We start from the raw sequence: 20,782 nt of genomic DNA on the forward strand, positions 1-20,782 counted from the left end.
GTGGCCCTTTGACTCCTTTGAAGTGTCTCCTTGAAGCTTTAACAAATATTATTAAAATAAAGAATTGTTATTTTCCTTACAGAGGGTATTGATGATTAAAGACACTGAAACTACATAAAATCATGCGTTAACATTTTGTTTAAGTAAATATGCATCACATCTTAAATGAGACTTTCTATTCAAATTTGACATTTTTTAAAATTTATAAATATTTTTTTTGACGGTTTCCCAATTAAGGTATTTTTTTGGGGGTGGTTATGCATTCATGCAAAAAAAAAAAAAATCCAATTTATTGTAAACTAACAATTTTTGGAATATTTTGACATTTTTTAAATTATGATTTATTTATTTTTTAATTAATTAAAGTTTGGCAAATTCTTAAGATTTAAATTATTTTTAACTATGTATTGCAATTTTTAAAATTTAACTGTTGTCACATTTTTCAAATTAAGAAAAAAAATATCCAATTTTTTTAGATTTTCAAATTTGTATTATTTATTATTTTTTTTTCTTCAAAGTTTTTGCAAGTTATTTGAATTCCATAATTTTGAAGTTTTGCATTTTTTTGAAATATTCAACTATTTAAAATGTAGCAAATTTTTGAAATAAAAATTTATGAATTTTGTGCAAGTGTGTACAATTTTGACAAATTTTTTGAATTTCAATTTTTTTTTGAAATTATAGAAATTTAATTTTTTTTAAATGTTACACAATTTTGAAATTTCTGTTCTTATGGAAATTGTTTGCATTTTTTGTTTTAATTTTTTAAAATCTTTTAAATTTCTAATAATTTTTTCTTTGCAAATTATTTAAAAATGAAAAACAAAAATTACAACTATGTTTAGAATTTTATGCAAATATATTTTATACAATCTTAATCCTGAAGATAAAGTAGATTTTGTGTCTCCTGAATGACTTTAATCCAGGTGAGCTGAGGAAAAATGGCTCCTGTAGTAAAGTAAAGGTTGCAGACCCCTGCTTTAAACACTTCATAAAGTTGTTTGCGATGTGTCGGATTATCAGCCTTGATGGATTTCTTGGCCCTGGTCTGATCTGGAACGATCAGGCTCAAACAACGCTGCATTGTTCATACACATAAACACACAAACAGCGTGAAGCCTCCACATGGAAACATGCAGCAGCAGCAGCCGTCTGAATTTCTCCACATGACAAACCCACACGTCTCCACAGAGTGGGACCGGCCGCTCCCGCTCCTCTCTTCATGTCTGTGGAAAGTGCGGAGGGGGTCCATCTGTGTCCACACTGAGACAAGCAGGACGCACACAAAGGAAGGATTGAAGGAGGCAGAGACAAACACAGAGCCAGAGGGAGAACAAGATGCTTAATACAATGTTGTGGCTCTTAAAGTGGTGGGAGACAGTGACACTTCTGTCAGGGAGACGACGAAGAGGAGGAGGAGGAGGGCCGGAGCAGGGAAACATTAGTGAGGGATTCAGAGCGAGGGATCATGTGAGGAGGACTGGAGAGAAGGAGAGAAAGGACAGAGACAGTCCACTTCCTGCTCTGAATCTGCCTCCACCTGTGACTCTTCATGGACGCTACATCTAAGCTAAAAGCATCCAGCAGCTACCAGTGAGGTCAAAGTTCGTCGCTGTGGGATCATGGGTACCTGCTGCAGCCGCGACCCCGCACAGGAGGCCGGGCACGAGCTGGTCGCCATCAAACGTCACGCCAACATGCCGTGGATGACCAAAGTGGTCACGAGCGTTCAGGATCATGAGTTTTCCACCTGGGATCTGACGGACCACACCAGGTGAGTCCCACATCCTGAGCAACAAGTGTCAGGACAGCCAATCAGACGGCAGCACGGGCAACTTCTACCATAGCTGGGTTTCATAGAGAGTTTCCGAGGGTTTGTCGTGTCATGTTGTTTTTTTGTACAATCATTCAAAGCAAATCGGGCCATTTTCTAACAGCTGATTGGCTAATACTGGTTCCAGCTCCACTTGCAGCTAACAGTTGTTACTCTTAACAGTTGACCTCTGTATGCGCTAAAAATCACATATCTGTACATAAAGTCTGTCAATATGACTCTGACATAACCAGGAGATAAATCAGCCCAGAGCTGTCTGTGTATACTTTGTGTGTCTCATTGAGATACACAGATTATATGCAGACACCCCTAATCTATCTAAAACAGGAAGCTGGCAATTTGCCTTTCAAAATAAAAAAAATTTGGCCAAATTTTTGTGCCTGAAACAAAAGTTATCTCCTCCCAGGCCATGAATGGTATCAGCTTCATATTCACTCAGATGACAGAGTGGACCCTGCTTTACAAAAGCTCTGTAAGAATTTGTTGTTTCTCAAACGATTTTTGAATGACGAACCCTCAAAGTCGCCCCAAAGAAGCCCTTTCAGCTCCCTCTATTAGAATGAATGGGAGAGGAGGATCCAGCTCCACACAAGCTGCGGCAGTTAGGCCTCTACACAAAAAAGTAAAAGTGGTACAGCTTTAAAAATGACATAAATGGATTCCTGACAAAATTTACCACAAAAAATAGCTGATTTTTAGAGAGATTTGGTCAAAATTGTGGCATCTATGTGGAGTGGTTTCCAAACTCCTATCAGTTTCACTCCTGAGAGGGCAGCAGCTGGTGATGATGTCACAATGATTGAGAGTTCCGTGCAGCTGGTCATGTGACTCACTGAAGGCGGGAAAATGGAATGTGTAACACACATTATAAAGGAATAAAACCTTGACAGTGGAGGTGAAACTGGTTTGAGTGAGGGGCGACAGTGCAACAAATTTTAAATAGATTTGCCAGAAATTGAAAATGCCGCTGAAGATGTGCTGTCTTCATGCTACTGTTGGCTAATTTTCTGGGTTGCAACCACAGACTGTATATAGAGTCAGAGTCTGAGCAGTAGAGACTGTGAGGGATTCTGGGAGAATCTGAGTGGAGCTGCGTGACAAAAATAATAATATTTTTTCTTCTTTGGAGAGTCTAATCACTTCCTGACTCTACCTCCTAACATATTTTACAATCCCTGAAAAAATACACAAGAATGTCAGCTGTCAATCATCGTTAAACATTACGTAAAGCCTCGTTTTTAACCTCTTATAACTAATGAAAACAAAACTTTTCCGAAAAATAGGATCTGAATACAAGACAGCCAAATGATATCTTCAAATCACTACAACAATCAGACGTGAGAAACTTTTCTACCAGGTGTATTAGTTTTTTTTTAAAGTCTGACCACAGCCCATCTGGAATGACTGGGGAGATGGATTTTTTGACCTATACTGCAGCCAGCCACCAGGGGGAGCAGTTTAGGTGGCGACCTCACTTTGAGCCGAGCAAAATGACGTCAGTTTTATTACACGTTGATGATTATACACGCTACACGTCCACCAAGACTTTTGCGCGAACATGTACCCCTGTTTGAGAACCCTGGTTTAGAACATTGTGCTTGCCGTAGTTTTGCTGAAGTCGGCCATGAGCCACACATACCTGTCTGAAACATTTTCCAGTTTGTATTCGGACATTTAGAGTTTTCAGTGTTGTTTACTGGGACTAAGTATGACGAAAGGTGAAATTCAGCTTGCCGATGTTTGCTAATTGCTAGCATATCAATGCAATTTCCCATGTATGTTAGCATCAAGCTAGCCCTACGTTTTCTCTGAAGTTTTTGGTCCATTTGGAGATGTGTAACAATGTATTGAATAGGAAAATTCTGAATCAGAGTTTTCTTGGGAAACTGTTATCATCTGCTAAGCTAGGCTAGCAGGGGCTAGTAGTCCACCTAAGGTCCGGCAGCTCTGTGTATCTGGATGCTCTGCAGACTTTCGTCCCCTCTCAGCCTGGAGCGGTCATAAGAGCTCGGGCTGAAGCAGCTCCAGACGTGCAGGAGCTGTTCCTCTGCTAAGTACTGACCTGTGAGAGTCTTTAGGTTTATGGTTGCTCTGAGCGCGTCCCCTGAGGAGCGTGAAGCAGATTTCAGCTCATTAGCTCCTCTGTTTCTGGGAGGAACACCATTTTCTCCAGGACAGCGCATCGCTCTGCAGAGACGCCATAAAACAGGCTGTGTGTGGAGGAGTTTGTCAGCTTTATTGTTTGTGACAGAGATATAAGAGTGGAAACACCTGTTAGTGTGTGTGAGCTCACACACACACACACACTCACACACACACACACACCCTGAGCTGTAGCTGTGGCTGCGTCGTTGGGGCGGGGTTTTACTGTCATCACACTCTCTCTGATGCTGAGCTGAGAGCAAACAGAGGGTTAATCTGGAGGAGCGCTGTATGACGGCTTTATTGGTGAGTTCAGCTCGTTCCTCGGCTGGTCGCGTCATAAAGATCCTGATGTGAGACACGATCCAGACTGACGCACAGAGAAATGGTCCCTGAAATCACTCTGAGTCTGTTTAAAGAGATACCTCTGATATCAGAGCAGTTACTGAATGTTTAAGATCATAATTTAGTTTTCTGACCATGAGTCCACAGCCACAAACTCTTGTTAGGCTGTCACTGACACATGAAGGCTTTGTTTGTTAAATCTTTTAGTAAATTTTGCAGCGTTACGTGCTGCGTCAATATCAGCAAACTCTGCTTCTGACTTCGGAACATGTTCTCCATTAGGGGGCGCTGTGAGGGAAACATGTCAGGATGGTTTTATGGCAGGATCAGGACCTGGATTTGATCAGGATTGGTTTTCAGATTCAGACTGTTTTGACCTGAAGAAAGAAAAGAAGAAAGGAAGGAAAGAGGGAAGGAGGGAAGGAAAGAAGGAAGGAGGGAAAAAGCTAATGAGCTGAAGACAGAAAAAAAAGGAGAGGAAGGAAAGGAGAAGAAAAAAGGAAGGTTAAAAGGAAGGAAAAAAAGAAGGACCAGAAGGAAAGGGTGGAAAAAGTCTTGCTCAAGGACACTTTGGCATGTGACTGCAGGAGCTGGAATTGAACCCCCACCTCCGATTGAGAGACGACTAATGATGAGTCACAGCCACCCCTAGAAGATAGAGGAAGGGAAGTGAGGAAGAAAAGGAGGGAAGGAAAGGGGGAAGGAAAGAGAAAATAAAGACAGGAAGTAAAAGATGAAGTAATAGAAGTAAAGGAAGGAAGTAAGGATGGAAGGAAGGGAAGGAAATAAGGGGAAGAAATAGGGAATAAAGGAAGGAAGTAAAAGATGAGGAAATAGTAGTAAAGGGTGGAGGTAAGGAAGGAAAAGAGGGAAGGAAAGAGGGAATAAAGGAAGGAAGTTGAAGATGAAGCAATGGAAGTAAAGGATGGAAGTAAGGAAGAAAGAAAGGGAAGGAAAGGAGGGAAGGAAAGGAGGGAAGTAAAGAGGGAATAAAGGAAGGAAGTAAAAGATGAAGCAATGGAAGTAAAGGATGGAAGTCAGGAAGGAAAAAGGGAGGGAGAGAGGAAAAAAGGAGGAAAGGAAAGAAAGGAAGAATAGGAGGGAAGGATGGGAGGAAGAAAGGAAGGAGGAAGGAAGAAAGTAATGGAAAGAGGGATGAGAAGCAAGGGAGGAAGAATAGATGGAAGAAAGGGAGGAAGGAAGGAATGAAAGAAGACTGGAAAGAAAAGAAAAGGAAAGGAAGGAGGAGGGAGGGAAGAAGGAATGAAGGAAGAAAAGTAGGGAGGAAATTAAAGGCATTATGGAAAGTGGGGGAAGGAAAGTTTTAATATTCTGACCATTTTGACCTCAAAGCTCTTTGTTTAACCCCTTCGTGGTGGCTACGCTGAGATACGCTGAGAGGCTAAATATGGCAGCTCCCTCCACGGCCCATCAGGAGTGTGAGGTGTATTTTTTCTGGATCAATCCGTGCAGCTGGTTGCAGAGAGCTATTTCTGTGCTGCACGGCGACAGGAGAGACGTTTTTATCCTGATGTGAAGGCTCCTCATTCAGAGGCAGGCTGTCAGTGAGCACGACCTCTTCACATCCTCAGCGTCTCCTCCATGTTTACTCTCAGCAGTCATGTGACTCACAGACACACACTCTGCTCCAGCATCAGGCACAGAGAGGACGTGGAGGGTCGAGTGGTTGGAGCATCAGACTGAAGAAAGTCAAGGTCAGGGTCACCTTCATCCTCCCTGAGGGACAGTTTGTTCAACAGCCAGCAGAGACGACGAGCACACACACACACACAGATTTAACACTGAATACACACATCAGGGAACAAAGAGTCACATGATGCTAATTATGAGGCCGGTGGTGCCAGGGACAAATGAGCTCTTGGATCTGTTTGTCTCTCCAGGCGGCGGTGGGTGTCAGTCAGAGGAGCTGGAGCTTTATCTCTGTTACTTCATGTGAGAAGATTTAACTTTTCAAAATAAAAGCATGTAAAGGAGGCCTTTGCACATCACTTTGCATCAAAATTCCCAGGAGCAGGTGAAAACTTCCTCCTGAATTCAGGCTTCCCATTGGCTTTCGACAATATAACAACTAATTAGGAGGCTGTATTTTTTTTTTATAACCCCTCCTACTTCATTTGCATTAGGTCTACCATTAATGGTAGTGACTCTTTTAGCTTAACTGGTAGTACTAGTAAACTACAAACAGTCTGCTTGTACTACTAGTGAGAGATTTTGCAGCCTTCACTTTCATAGGAGCCATTTTTCATCAGCTCATCTGGATTTAAGTCATTCAGGAGACACACAATCTACTAAAAATCTCTCAATAAATTAAAAAAAAAAAGTTTGTAACATTAAATTTGAAAAACGTGCCAAAATGTGTAAAAATACCCAAAATTTTGACATTTCATATGTTTGAAAAAAAAAAAAAAAAAACATAAATTATTTTCAAAAAGTTGTGAAATGTTTAAAATTTGCCATTTAAAAAATGGCAAATTTTGCAAAATCTTCAAAAAATATGTCAAAATCTCATGAATAAATTTACAAAAATTTTAATTGTTTTTGCATAATATTTAAGAAATGTGAAATATTGAAAAAAAATGGAACAGTTATGAAATTCAAAAATTTGCAGAATTAAAAAAAACATTAATAAATTTTCAATAAGTTGAAAAAGTTTGCAATTTTTTTTAATAGTGTGTAAAAAATACTTAAATGATCAGAAATTCAATTTTGTTTGGAAATTGCACAAATCTTAAAAAAATGCAAAATCTTCAAAAAACACATCAGAAAATCTTAGCTTAATACATTTCCAAAAAAATGTTGTTTTGCATAATATTTAAAAAATGTGAAATATTAAAAACACAAAAATGTGGAAAATTTTTGAAATAAAAAAAAAAACAGAAAAAATAGAAAATTGCTGAAATTTTAAAAATTTGCAAAATCTCTTTTGAAAATATAAACTTATTGCCTAAATTTGAAAAAAAAAAGTCAAAAATTTTAATTCAATAAATTTACAAAAATTTTTAGAAAAGTTTGCAAAAATCTTTAAAATATTTGAAGTTCAATAAACTTCCAACAGTTTCCTAAATTATTAAATAGTTCTTTAATTTAATAATGTACATTGATTTTATCACTCAACCCACTGTATTTTCTTCCAGATGAGTCTTTTTGTAGATGTAGTTATCTTCCCAGGGCTGTAAAACTTGAGGTTAGCCACAGGTGCATGGAAAGTTGGTGGGCTGTTGATGTTGTAGGAGGTGAAGTAGAGCGGTGGCAGGCTTTATTGACAGATGGGATGAAGATTTAGTTCAACTAAATGTTAACACAGGATTTTATTTAGAGTCAGTGTCTTTAATCATCAACACCCTCTGGAAGAAAAATAACTATTCTTTATTTCAGTAATATTTTTAAAGCTTTAAGGAGCCACTGAGAAGGAGTCAAAGGGCCACAGGTTGAAGACCCTTGATTTAAAGGGTTATTCGACACTTTTTAGCTCTCCAGGAGCTCCACTTTTCAGAGTCCTTGTGAAGTTAAAACACTCAGCACCACAGGATTTCACGTTGGCTTCTGTTGCATCAGAAATATCCCAGTTTGCTCATCTGATCGTCTTTGACTCATAAACCTTCACATGAAATAACTCTGCTGCTCTGAAACAAACGTTTGGAGGATAAAAGCAGCTTCATGTGTCCAGCCTTAAACTGGAAGCACTCAGACCCTTTTTTCCTGATTTATTTCTCAGCCTTTAATGCACTCTGGATAACTCTTGATTGTTGTTTTGATGCATAAACATGGCGTCTGGAGTCAGAGGAATAAACCGCCCACACGTGTGACAGACTACAGTTGTGTTTTTGTTCCTGCATAAAGAAATGTGACATCCAGCAGGTTAAACCCTTCAGGGAGGCTTAGTGACAACCACTTCCTCTTTCTGTCAGGAGCAGATCAATGTTTTAACCCCGAGGGAGCAGCAAGGCGTCAGAAAAGGCCACGCAGGGCTCAGGGAACGTGAGGAGTGGGAGGAAAATAAAAGAAATGTGTGTTTCTCCTGGTGATTTTCAAAGTAATCCTCAAAAGTGTCTCTTAATGAGAGCAGGAAGTGGTAGTAAATCCTCGTCCTGAATAATTAAGGGCATCTCCAGATACAGAGAGAAAGCCCACCGCCCGTGACAGACGTGCAGGCTGACAGAAAGAGACGCCTCCAGAGAGCGACTCCCACCATCAAAGCCGGAGCGCGGCACAGAGAACAGAGTGTTTCCAGTGTCAGACATGGATCCTGCTGCTGCTTTGGTGTCGAGCTGTCGAACGAGACGCTGCGAGCAGAGAAGCTGAATCTCAGGCTGGAGTATTAAACCCCACAGCCCGATGAGCTGTCAGTGAACGCTCAGCCACCAGATCCTCTGAGGAGTCAGCGTTTCAGAGCTGAAACTCCTGTTCCTCATCTCTCATTAACCACCTGAAGATCCAACCTCCTCAGGTTTACAGACAATAATTCAGCAGTTTCTGACCACCTCTCCAACAGGAAGGAGACTTTCTGCTGAATCCTGATGGAGGATGAGGAGCCAGTTGGCAGCAGCTCAGCTGGCAGCCCACGAAAGCTCCCCACAGAGCGTGGGAGACCGGTTTCAACATAGAAACTGCTTCACACTGCCAAAACTGAAAACCAAGCAAGTGTTTATGTCCAATCACAAACATTTATCAGACCTTATCTGAGGCAGATTCATTTGACAAGTCCAGAAAAATGTCTCCTTCAAGATGTTTAAAGACCAAAATGACGCCTGTATTGTTTTAAAAGAGAAAAAAATCTGCCAATAGGGTAAAAAAAAAAGTTTTTGAGTCTTACTTGAGTCTTCATACGAAAGGTAAAAACAAAACATTTGATGAGAAGATGTCTAAAAAATAGTAAAAAAAAAAAAAAAAAAAATCTGTTTGCGGCTGGTTAAATTTACTCGGCTTAAATCCTAAAATAAAAATAAAAAAGTGGGATTTTAAGTTTTTATTAGTTGGTCTTTATAACATTCCTACCGTCGTTAAAATATTTATTTTTAGGATTTAAATAAATATAAACAATTCAAATAATTGAAAAGAAGCAGAAAGAACAAAACATCTTATTGAATCTGCTCTCTCTCACACACAACATTAAACAAATTCATGAAAAAAAAAATAAAATAAAAACTTTTGGCCAGCATGCCTTTTAGCATTTCATTATTACTTTTCTTACAGGAAAACAAGAAATTAAAAAATATACACACAAAAGTGTGATTAGAACTTTGTTAATTTTCATTTTGCCACAAAAAAGTAAAAATAAGTAAAATAAACAAAATATTTTGTCTAGATTTAAGTGATCCTCTCCCAGTGTTTTCAAATATTTTTGAAACTTTTTAAATTTTATTTTTTTTAATTTTTTTATTTTTAATTTAGAAAAAAGATTTTGTTTGAAGATTTAGAAAATTTCTTAAGTTTTACAAATTTCATTTTTTCTTTTTTAAATTTCTGCAATTTTTTACCCAATTAATAAAGATTCAGTTTCTTTTAATTTTGGCAAATTCTTGAATTTATTTATTTTTAATTATTATTGTTTTTAATTAAAATTATTAATTTTTGTTTCAAATTTATGGATTTTTTTCAAATTTAAATTAAAATGTTCTTTTAATTTGAAAAAAAATATGACATTACAATTTCCTCTTTTTTTTTTTTTATAAATTTATTAGAAATAAAAAAAAAATGACATCACGTCTAATTTTCTAAACACGAAAAACTATTTGTTAAGATAAGTATTCACTAGTTTATTGCTTTGTTGAGTATTTTATCCACTATTTTCTCTTATTGTGAAGATAAAGTAGATTTTGTGTCTCCTGAATGACTTAAATCCAGGTGAGCTGAGGAAAATTGGCTCCTATGAAAGTAAAAGTTACAGACTCCTGCTCTAAGTGATCTCAGAAAAGTGGTTTCATCAGCAAACAGAATACATTTTTACATTTTTTAAACATTTACAGTATCATTCATATACGAAATAAACAGTTTTGGTCCCAAACCTGAGCCCTGGGGCACTCCACATGTTAAGTTAAGATTTTCAGAGACTTGATAAGTATTTCCAAGTGTTGGTTTTAGTTTTTAAATGAAAATACCTGTGAACAAAACTCCTTGAGTGAGCAAATGAATGCCCAGAGACAAATAAAACTCCTCTTATTTCAGTAAAATTGACTCAGTACAGACAAAGTTTCCTTTAGACCCTGGTATGTTCAGTGTGGACGGCTCAGCCGGGCCTCTGGGTCTCTCAGTCACATGCTGCAGTCAGGCGGTCTGCTCCCCGGCCCGGCTGTTTGGTATTCAGGTTGTGGGTCTGCTGTTCGCTCGCTGCCAAACGCTGTGTTTGACTGAATCAGGTTAGCACTAAAAAGCAGTCCGTTAGAAAAAAGAGAGCTTCAGTTTGAGCCTCGGCGGTGCTGTGATGATGAAGCACACACAGCGTGTCAGGATCCAGTTCAGGAGGAAGCTCTGTTTGTTTTTCTGCTCAGTGGAGACGTTTGACTCCTCAGGATGAGACGGGGACGTTTGACTCCTCAGGATGAGACGGAGACGGGATGATTGGAAGACGACAGTTTTTAATGTGATCGGCTTTTAGCTTCGCTGACAGAGGCTGAAATATCTAAATGTGTTCACAAACTCCTTTAATTCACTCACCAAACCTGCTTCATCTCTGTGACTCACACACACTCACAGCACGCCCCGCCCTGTCCCAACCCCTGAGGCCATGAAGTTATCCTGCAGCGTGTTTACACGCCAAAGTAACACGACTTTCACTCTGTGACGGTTCATGTCATTCACAATAACACCGGTCTGTAAACTTTACTTTCATAGGAGCCATTTTCCTCAGCTCACCTGGATTAAAGTCGTTCAGGAGCCACAAAATCTACTTTATCTTCACAATAAAGACTAAAATCTTTATGAAATTCTAATCTAGTGAATAATTATCTGCACATAAAAAATTTATGTGTTTATACAATTGTAGATGTGATGTCTTAGTTATTTATTTTTTCATAAATTTGCATATTTAAAAAAGACAGAAATTTGTGGAACAATAAATGTCATAAATTTGCAAAATTTATTAAAGTACAATAAGTTTCAAAATGTTTAAAAAAATTTAAATTTCTAATATTTGCAACATAAAAAAAATAAATATGAGGAATTATTTGCAAAAAAACAGTGAATAATTATCAAAATAAGAAATTGTGTACATTTCCATGTGACGTCTTAGTTATTTATTTAAAATACATTTACAAATATTAAAAAAGAAAGAAACTTGTGGAATCATAAATGTCATAGATTTGCAAAATGTATGTCATTACAATTATTTTCAAAAAAAATTCAAAAATTTACAAAATAAAAAAAAAATTAAATATGAGGAAAAATTTTCAAAAATTACAGTGAATAATTATCTAAATGAGAAGATTTGTACATATACATGTGGTGTCTTAGTTTTTATGTTCAAGAAATCTGCAAATATAAAAAGAAAAATTTGTGATGTCAGAAATTTCATAAATTAGAAAATTTTTTGAAATTTTGATGACTTGTAAAAAATCACAAAAAAACCCAACATTACAAAAATACTGAAATTGTAATTTAAAAAATTTTATCTTTTGATTTAAAAAAAATCAGAGCATGCAGACAACATGAAATAGAGCGGAGTCGGACTGTTGATGCATCTGGTGTTTTTCCAGCCTGACACATTGTCTTGAATTGCAACCCCTTAGATCCAGGCCTGTGATAGACTTGGTGGGACTCGACTCTTGCTCTGTGTAGTGTGTAACTGTTAGGGACAATTAAAGCTAAAGGAAGAACCAGTAAAGAGCACAGAGTGGCGTCTAAAAAGACATGGAGACAGGAATATAACCAGGTTAAACTCTAAGAGATGAAAAGTTTGGTGGATCTGGCTTCGAGCTGCTTCAGAGGCCGGTGATGTTTGCCGTCTGCTGTCAGGGTGTGCATGGCCAGCTGTTTTCACTGCATCAACAGGAGAGACCTGCAGGACCTGTACTCCACCTGTTTCATTATGAATGAACATAATCCAACAGAGCGGCTGTAACCTGACAGGAAATAACAAGTTCACTGTGACATTTTCACAAGCTTTAAAACTTATTTCTGATCCACATCAGACAGAGAAAAAACTCTGAATGAGCTCCATCCAAAAAGTTTGATTAATTCTTCTTCAGCTTCACAAAAGCTGCTCCTCCATTCATCCAACCCTTGGTTCACACACGGCAGCGTCACACTCCCTCATCAGCCGGCTCTGTTCTCCTCCCTGGTCCGGACTCTTTGAAGCCGTATGACAGAGTCTGATCTGAGTTCCTCCTTTAATTACACGTCTGAGTCCTCTGTTTCCTTTTGTCTCTTTTCTTTCTTCTTTTATTTTGAAGGACTGCAGACACGCTGTCTCCTCTGAGCGGGTTTTGTGTCTCAGCATAATGCGACTCCCTACTCGGCTGTTATAAATGCAAATCATGATTAAAAATGCAAATTGCTTGTGCAGATGTTTGTACTTTGTGAGGAAATGTTTATTATTTGATTGCACGTAATGGCTGTAACTGGAGGAGGATTTATTCACATGTAAACCTAAATAAAGGAGGGATTAAATGGGTTTTCAGATGAGAGGGAAAAAACAGGATGAGTCAATCAATTCAGGATGTTTTAATTTGTTGATGTAAACAGAATATATTACAGAGAAGCACTGGTACAGTCTCTTCTGTTCCCACCTGGAGCTAAAAACAGTCAACACTTGGGTATCATTGCCTTTAGTTACACTGTGAGAAAACAAAAAACAGGAAAAAAAACAGTAAACGACCGGCAGCTACAGCTCCTAAAGAAAAACCTTTAAATAACAGTAAAATATCCTGATTCCAAAAAAAGTGCAAAAACATTATATTTACAGAAATTTTCATCTTGAGTTCTGCAGGAAAATACTGTTATAATTCAGCAAAACACTTTTTGTTGCCATAGCGATTTCTAACCGTGAATGAGGAGGGAACACAGTGGGTATGAGACCCTGCTGTACAATTAGGTGTTGCTTTGGGGAACAGGCTGTCTGTGCAACGCTGCATGGACAGGCTGTGTAATCTTTATTACACAAAACTGATCATCATAGCATTGCCCTTCAACACATCTTGTTTATTTACACAAAACACACTGAAAAAAATCACTGGAGACATGAACCATGCCATGTGGAGCATGGACAGCCGGTCTGCGCCTTGGAGCACAGACAGCCGGTCTGCGCCTTGGAGCACAGACAGCTGGTCTGCGCCTTGGAGCACAGACATGCTGCAAATCAGGGTTTCATGTCCACAGCGTTCCCTCCTCACTCATGGTTACAAGCGCTGTCACAATAAAATTGACTTTGCAGTGAAAAACAGGAAACTAGAAAATTTAGGACACCAACTGATGGAGGACAAATTGGCTGGTGATGCAGTAGAGGACTGGTGTGTTCTCTTTGGAGGTTTTTTGGTTTTCAAAAATCTGTCGTGACCATTATTGAAACCATGATTGAGGAAGGAACAGGAAGCAGCTGCAGAAAACCAAGATTTACCTGCAAAATCCAGTTCAAAACAATAGATTATTATTGTATTATAGAATGGACATAGTTAAGAGAGCAGGAAAGACAAAACAGGATTTTTCCTTTGACAAAGAATGATATGTCATTATTGTAATAATACTTAAAAAAAAAACTCAAGGTTGTTATTTTACAGATTTTTTTTCTGTTTCTATTTTGAAAAACAGGATTATTAAGCATAAAAGTGCAGCTGGAATACCTGAAGTGGTCTCATTTTTTACTCCTGCTAACTGTGTGGCATAACGAGCCCCGTGTGGTCAGTTTCTGCTGTAATGAGGCGTTCAAACTGTACCAGGGGGCGGGGCTTACGGTGAGAAAAGGGGACAGTGTGTTTGAGGGTATGGAGACCCTCCACGTGCTCATCCCTCCGTCATCTCTGTCTCATTGTGTGAAAATGTCCCATGGTCACACAGCTGAGGCTGACTTTTAATCCCAGATAAATGCAGGAGCACAGCAGAGAGTGAGAGTCTGGGTTCATTACTCTGAATGTCTCAGGGAGACGCCTGAAGACCGGCGCCGGCTAAAAAGGTTTCACTGCTGCTGCCTGTTAAAATGCCAAACAGCAGAAGAACTGAGTCAGTCCTGCATTTAAAGCAGGTCACACACCTCGCGTCAGGCCTCGTATGAGTCCCTCTCAGGGTCTGTCACTCTGATGGACAGGCCCATTAAAAACCAGTCATTATGTGTCATTATGCTTCGATTTAATCTTCATTTTCCTGATGATAATGAGGTACGGTACAGCAATCACTGGATCGCTCTCCCAACAATCAGTGGACTCACCTCTCTGTCAGGGAGAAGGGTCTCAGCTGGACCACAGGTTCCAGGAACTTTAAAAAACAGTTCCCAGAACCAAACAATTTCTGTGGCCCATCGTGTGTTTGCACTTCCACCTCAGACCAGTAGAGGGCGGTGAGACAACATCGAGGCCGTTCAGTGAAAATGACCCCACAGAAGGAGACAGGCAGTTAGCCTGTTAGCCTGTTAGCATGGAGGATCTTCAGCCTGTGCTGGTTTTGATGGAGCTTTGTTTCACTGCGGATGGATTTGTTGACTCTTGAAAAGAGTCGAGGTCTAGAGCAGAGGTTCGCAAAGATTCTGGATGACTGACGAGAGGGTTCGCTTCGTTTATTCTGCTATTGGACAAACGCGCCCAGGTGCTTTTGTGCCGTTGATCAATTTATGTGGTGCAATGCCAAGAGAGAGCAGAGCAGCACAAAGTGAAGTTTTAACAGGTGTAGGCTCTAAGTTAGGCTGCTGACATCACTTCCTTTGATATTAATGGTTGTTTGAATGTTCTAACATTTCAGACGCTCATTTAGACCAAGGGTCTTCAACCTGTGGCTCTGGAGCCTCATGTGGCCCTTTGACTCCTTTGGAGTGGCTCCTTGTAGCTTTAAAAAAATACTTCACCCAAAGAATGATATACCTGAGCGGGTAACGTGCATAAATAATTAGAAACGAGGCTATTTAGTACATTTTTCGAGCCTGAACAGAGCTTTATCGTTCTTCCACAGTGCACGTCTACGCGCGCTCCCTGAACTATGGAAGCCGCGGCAGACCGAGCCAGACGCTTGTGCGCTTTCAGGGACTACTGTGATGTACTGCACTTCATTTGATTGAAGCACCCAGGATAGGCACACACTCGAACCATGTATTTAATTTGACTAATGACTAGTCAAGTTTTTCTAACTTGGGAAACGCTAACCTCGTCCTCGTCAGGCTCACAACAGAGTGCAAACAGCAGAACTTCTTCTACGCTTGCAATTTGGCACAGTTTTGCAACTCAGTTTTGTAATTCAAACATTTTGTAAAACAAAATATGCATCACATCTGTAAATAAAACTTTCAATTTTCTTTTATATGTTTGATTTTTTTTTTTTTAATTTGGATTTTTTGTTTCAATTTTCAATTTTTTTTTTATTTAGAAAAAAAATCAAAATTTTAAACATTTTTCATTTTTTTTAAAATTTCTGCAATTTTTGTAAATAATTTTAAATTATTTTTTTGATAATTTAGCAATTTTAAAAAAAAATACTTTTTAAATATCCTTTTTTTTTTTTTTTTTTTTTGTAAATTTATGAAATTGTAACAAATTTTGAAACTTCAAAAAACTTCAAAATTCCACTTTCGAGGACCTTTCCATTGGAGTGCCAGATTGAACTGATGCAGTGCATTGATTGGTGGAAAGAATGGTCACTTCCTGTGTGACAGCGGCTGCTGTATTTAAAAGAAGACCACTTGCTGGATCTCTACATCATTGCTCTTTGTTGTGTCATGTTTTTCTTCTTCGTTGGATTTATTAGCGGGGCAAACTGTGTCATGCTGCTATGGCTACACGCTATTTTGTAAGTGATGCAGCTATCAGCATCTGGCTTACACACTGCCTACCACAAGGGGGCACTGTTGGCTGTGGGAACACAAACAGGACCAGTCTTAGCTAAGCCAACCCGTACAAATGGCGTCACTAAGAGCCACTTTTGGCCTAACGGGCCCTGGTGTTTGGTGTCATGTTTGGCCCCGATGAAGGCCCCTGATACTCACTCTGCTCGTCTCCGACCTCTGGAGCAGAAACAGGAACGTCTGACCTTGAGCTTCCTCTGGTGTCGCTGCTCGCCTGTGATGGAGTGACAGCGAGCTCCTCTCCCGCTCAGTCAGTGACTGTCGGCCCTTCACTGTCACGGCCCTTTGAAGGCTGACTGAAAGGGGTCACTTCTGTCTGTGTGTGAGTGTGTGTGTGCGAGTGTGTGAGTCCTCAGTCACAGAGAAGCAGCGTGAGGCCGCACATTTCCATTTCAATCAGAATCAGAGTGAGTCTGGATCAGGAGCTGGGAGACAGAGGGATGGATGGTGGAGGCAGAGGAGCTGGGCTGTGAGCTGTCGTTAAATAATAAAACCCACGATGGAGCTAATAAAGCTCACTTTACGTCAGCTGCTCTGCGTTACCTGCAGCGACACTCATCCTTATTCACGGGCAGCACCAGGAGAACCAGAGATAGTGTTGACAATTCAAGTGTCTCCCTCATACGCAGGATCATTTTCACATTATCCGACATAAGTGCTCCAAAGACGGGTTGAGCAGAATAATATTAAACTCTGTTTAATTTGAGTCATATCACCAGAATTAGGAGGCAGAGATAGCAAGTAATGGAGCAGAAAGTCTGCGTGTCTGTGAGCTGAATTTAAATCAAAGCCAGCGGCCGCTCGAGCATCATTTCTGCAGAGGCTAAGTGGAGGAGGGATGTTCCTCCTTTTTAAAATAAGATCCAATTAGAGCTAATAGACGAGGCTAAAGAGGGAAAAGGAAGGAATCAGGAGGCTAACAGAGGAGATGTGAGTTAGCTGCTGCTCTGTTCAGATTATAGATATGTGGTTATAGATAGGAACCATTAAATTCTGCCTCACAGGGACGTATCACTGTGGCAGAAGTTCAACTGATCCCTCCTCGGCTGTCACCTGAGGCGTCTGAACTCTGAATATCTGGTTTTATTAGCATCACTGTCAAACTGAGGAACAAGACCTCTGATAAACCTGTTTGCTGGCATTTCCAGACTGCAGCAGTGATGTTAAAATTAATCAATTCAATAACACACAAATATATTTTTCCCTCAATAAAGGTTGTTTTTTTATTCTAGAGCAAGAATCAACAACTTTTACTTTCAAAGAAGCCATTTTTCCTCAGTTCACCTGGATTAAAGTCATTCAGGAGCCACAAAATCTACTTCAACTTCATAATAAGAACAAAAATGTTTATAAATTCTAATCTATTTAACAATGATCTAAACGAGAAGTTTTATGTGTTTTTCAAATTTGTACATGTGATCTCTTAATTATTTATAAATTTTCAAATATATATAAAGAAATTTGTGAAATCATAAATGTCATAAATTTGCACAATTTATGAAAATACAATAAGTTCCAAATTTTGCAAAAATTTTGAAATTTCTAAAATTTGCAAAAGTAAGAACAAAAAGATATAAATATTAGAATTATTTGCAAAAATTACCTAAATGAGAAAATTTGTACATTTACTTAAAAATCCCCAAAATCTACTTTGTCTGCACAATAAAGACAAAAAAAGTGTTAAAAAATCTAAACAAAGTAATAATCTAGGGAATAATTATATAAACAAGATTTTCTTGTGTTTTTGGAATCGTACATGTGATGCCTTATTTTTTTTTAAAAAAAATTAATAAATATTCCAAATAATTTTGTAAAAATCTTAAATTTGTATTACCAAAAATGTCATAAATCTGCAAAAGTTTTGAAATATCAGTAAGTTGTCGAAATTCCAAAAATGTTGAAATTTCGAAAATACGCAATTTGAAAAAAAAAAAACAAAAAAAAATGTGCAAATTAAAAAAAATCACGTTTTTTTTTATTTCAAAGATATGCCAAAATTTGCCAAAATTTTGTGTATATATATTTAAAAAAAAATCAAACTACAAAAATTTGTTAAAAAACAAAAATGTTGCAAAAATTGCAAAAATTTTCAAAAGAAAAAAAAAAGGAATTTAAATTGTTTTGAAAAATAAGCAGAAATTCAAAAAGTTTTGAAATTTGCAAAATCTTGAACAATATTATTCTAATTTTAAAAAGTTGTTTAAAAAATCGAAATCTAAAAATTTGAAAAAAAAAAAAAAGCAAAAATATCTTTAAAATATTTAAGCTTTATTGCAAGAGGTGATTCAAATTTAGTCCCAGCCTACATCAACCATCTTTGGTAGAGATCTTTGCCATCTTTGCCTGCTTTCTGCAAAATAGCCATTATGTATTTGACATCCCTTTGTACTTGAACAGTTTTTTTTTACCTTCAACACTTGAGTTCAATAGTTCAAAATGTTTGCAAAACAATCAGAGTCTGTTTCCATGAACCTTTACTCAGTCTTTTTGAACTGGAAGTGGAAACAGTTCCTGTAACTTCTGGTTTATCTCTTATTAACTGCTCGTTGTCTTTGTGGCTCAGACGTCTCAGAGTGAAGGAAAGTTTGGAGTGGACGGTGAAATCCTGTAGAAGCTGTCAGAGTTTGAGCTGAAGCCTCTCACCAGCTGACGGCTTCATGCTTCGTCTCTCCTCCCTGTATCACTCTCTGAACACACAGAGGTGTGTTTTTCCCGTGATGCAGTGCTGTGATGTGTCAGACTGAATAAATACGACGCACATTAACCTGCTGATACAGTTTGATTCAGTTTGATCCAGTTTGATTCACTTTGATTCACTTTGATTCAGTTTGATTCAGTTTGATTCAGTTTGATTCAGTTTGTTTCACTTTGATTCACTTTGATTCTGTTTGATTCTGTTTGATTCAGTTTGATTCACTTTGATTCAGTTTGATTCAGTTTGATTCAGTTTGATCCAGTTTGATTCAGTTTGATTCAGTTTGATCCAGTTTGATTCTGTTTGATTCAGTTTGATTCAGTTTGATCCAGTTTGATTCAGTTTGATCCAGTTTGATCGAGTTTGATTCTGTTTGATTCAGTTTGATTCAGTTTGATCCAGTTTGATCGAGTTTGATTCTGTTTGATTCAGTTTGATTCAGTTTGACTCAGTTTGATCCAGTTTGATTCAGCTTGAATCAGTTTGACTCAGTTTGATTCAGTTTGATTCAGTTTGACTCAGTTTGATTCAGTTTGATTCAGTTTGATACAGTTTGATTCAGTTTGATTCAGTTTGATTCAGTTTGATTCAGTTTGATATAGTTTGACTCAGTTTGACTCAGTTTGACTCAGTTATCTTTGTGTTGGTTTCCATGTGCTGCTGTCTCTGTATCTCATTACGTCTCCGTGCTGCAACAGGCGGCTCCTCTTAGCGCCATCATTACAGTTTCATCCTGTCTTTGTGGATTCTGACGCGCGGCATGCATACCAATGTGTGAGGAGAGTCTTCTGCAAGACTTCTGCAAGAGACAGTGGTAAGGAAACAGCAAGGCGAGGAGGAAACTTCAGAAAGATGTGTGTCTTCAGTCTGGGACCAGAGATCTGTTTAAAACCAGCCGTAACGTAAAGAAGCAAACTAACAACCTCAACGATCAGACGTCTTGGTTTGATTGGAGCATGAAACTGATCAGAGTGTGTGTGTAAAAGTGTAAAAGTGTAAACTCTGGCTCTGCAGCGTGCTGTATGTCGACTGAGCCTGCAGCAGTTCCAGGCTGTAAAAATATCTCTCTTCAAACGTTTCGTCTCCTCTCTGATGCTCTGGTTTGTAGGTCACATGAAGACGTCAGTATTTATTACAGTCTGTTTCATAACCAGCCGTAACCTCCTGACAGGAGCTTTAAATATTCATCTGCATTAACCAGAAACTGTTACTGGAAATCTGTGTGAGTGGTTTCAGTTAGAGGATCAGTGTTTCTGCAGATGTAACGTTTCTGTCTTCATCTCTTTGTGCTCTGTATGCTTTTTCAACCTCTGACAAACTCAGCCCTGCATCTTTTTTGGGGTGTTACTTGTTTTTCTTTAAAGACACCAAACCAACAATGTTAGAGTCAAATTTTATTTTATTTTTTCAGAAACATTTGCAGGATTCTGAATTTGCTTTGTGGTCAGTAAAAAAAAATCTGACATTTTTCTACGATTTTTTTTTGTCTGACCCACTCATTGTACTTTTTTCAACTTTCTTTCTGGTTAATCTTTAATTCAACAGGACGAGTGCGTTTCGGAATCTGATCGATAGAAAAGTGGAGATTTACCAGCCTGTCAGTGCTTCTCACCTGAAAGCTCTGAATCAGTTGTTGTCTCTCGGTCTGAGAGGAGCTCAAGTAAGAGGCTTCCTTCAGTGCACTGTTGCCTGTTGCTCTTGGCGGTGCCCTTGGGACGACGTCCTTGGGACGACGCCCTTGGTATGGCTGCAGGGTCATCAGCGGGGGTCG

At 38.5% G+C, this 20,782-nt stretch overlaps 1 protein-coding gene across 7 annotated transcripts in view; it reads left to right on the plus strand.

The window, feature by feature from the left end:
* LOC141796085 (pleckstrin homology domain-containing family A member 7-like) overlaps positions 1-20,782 on the plus strand; it is a 200,321-nt gene that overhangs the window by 22,185 nt on the left and 157,354 nt on the right. The window contains exon 1 of one of the 7 annotated variants that reach the window (XM_074676986.1): positions 1,168-1,774. The exons of the other annotated variants lie outside the window; for them this stretch is intronic. Within the exon in view, the coding sequence (XP_074533087.1) occupies positions 1,623-1,774 (152 nt within the window). The 5' untranslated portion in view covers positions 1,168-1,622. Of the gene's footprint in view, positions 1-1,167; positions 1,775-20,782 lie in introns of those variants that run through there. 7 annotated transcript variants of the gene reach the window in all.

The sequence above is a fragment of the Halichoeres trimaculatus genome, unplaced genomic scaffold (assembly GCF_033239565.1).
Source record: "Halichoeres trimaculatus isolate MK-OKI-2021-1 unplaced genomic scaffold, fHalTri1.1 fHalTri1_scaffold_10, whole genome shotgun sequence".
In the NCBI taxonomy this organism is placed as follows: domain Eukaryota; kingdom Metazoa; phylum Chordata; class Actinopteri; order Labriformes; family Labridae; genus Halichoeres; species Halichoeres trimaculatus.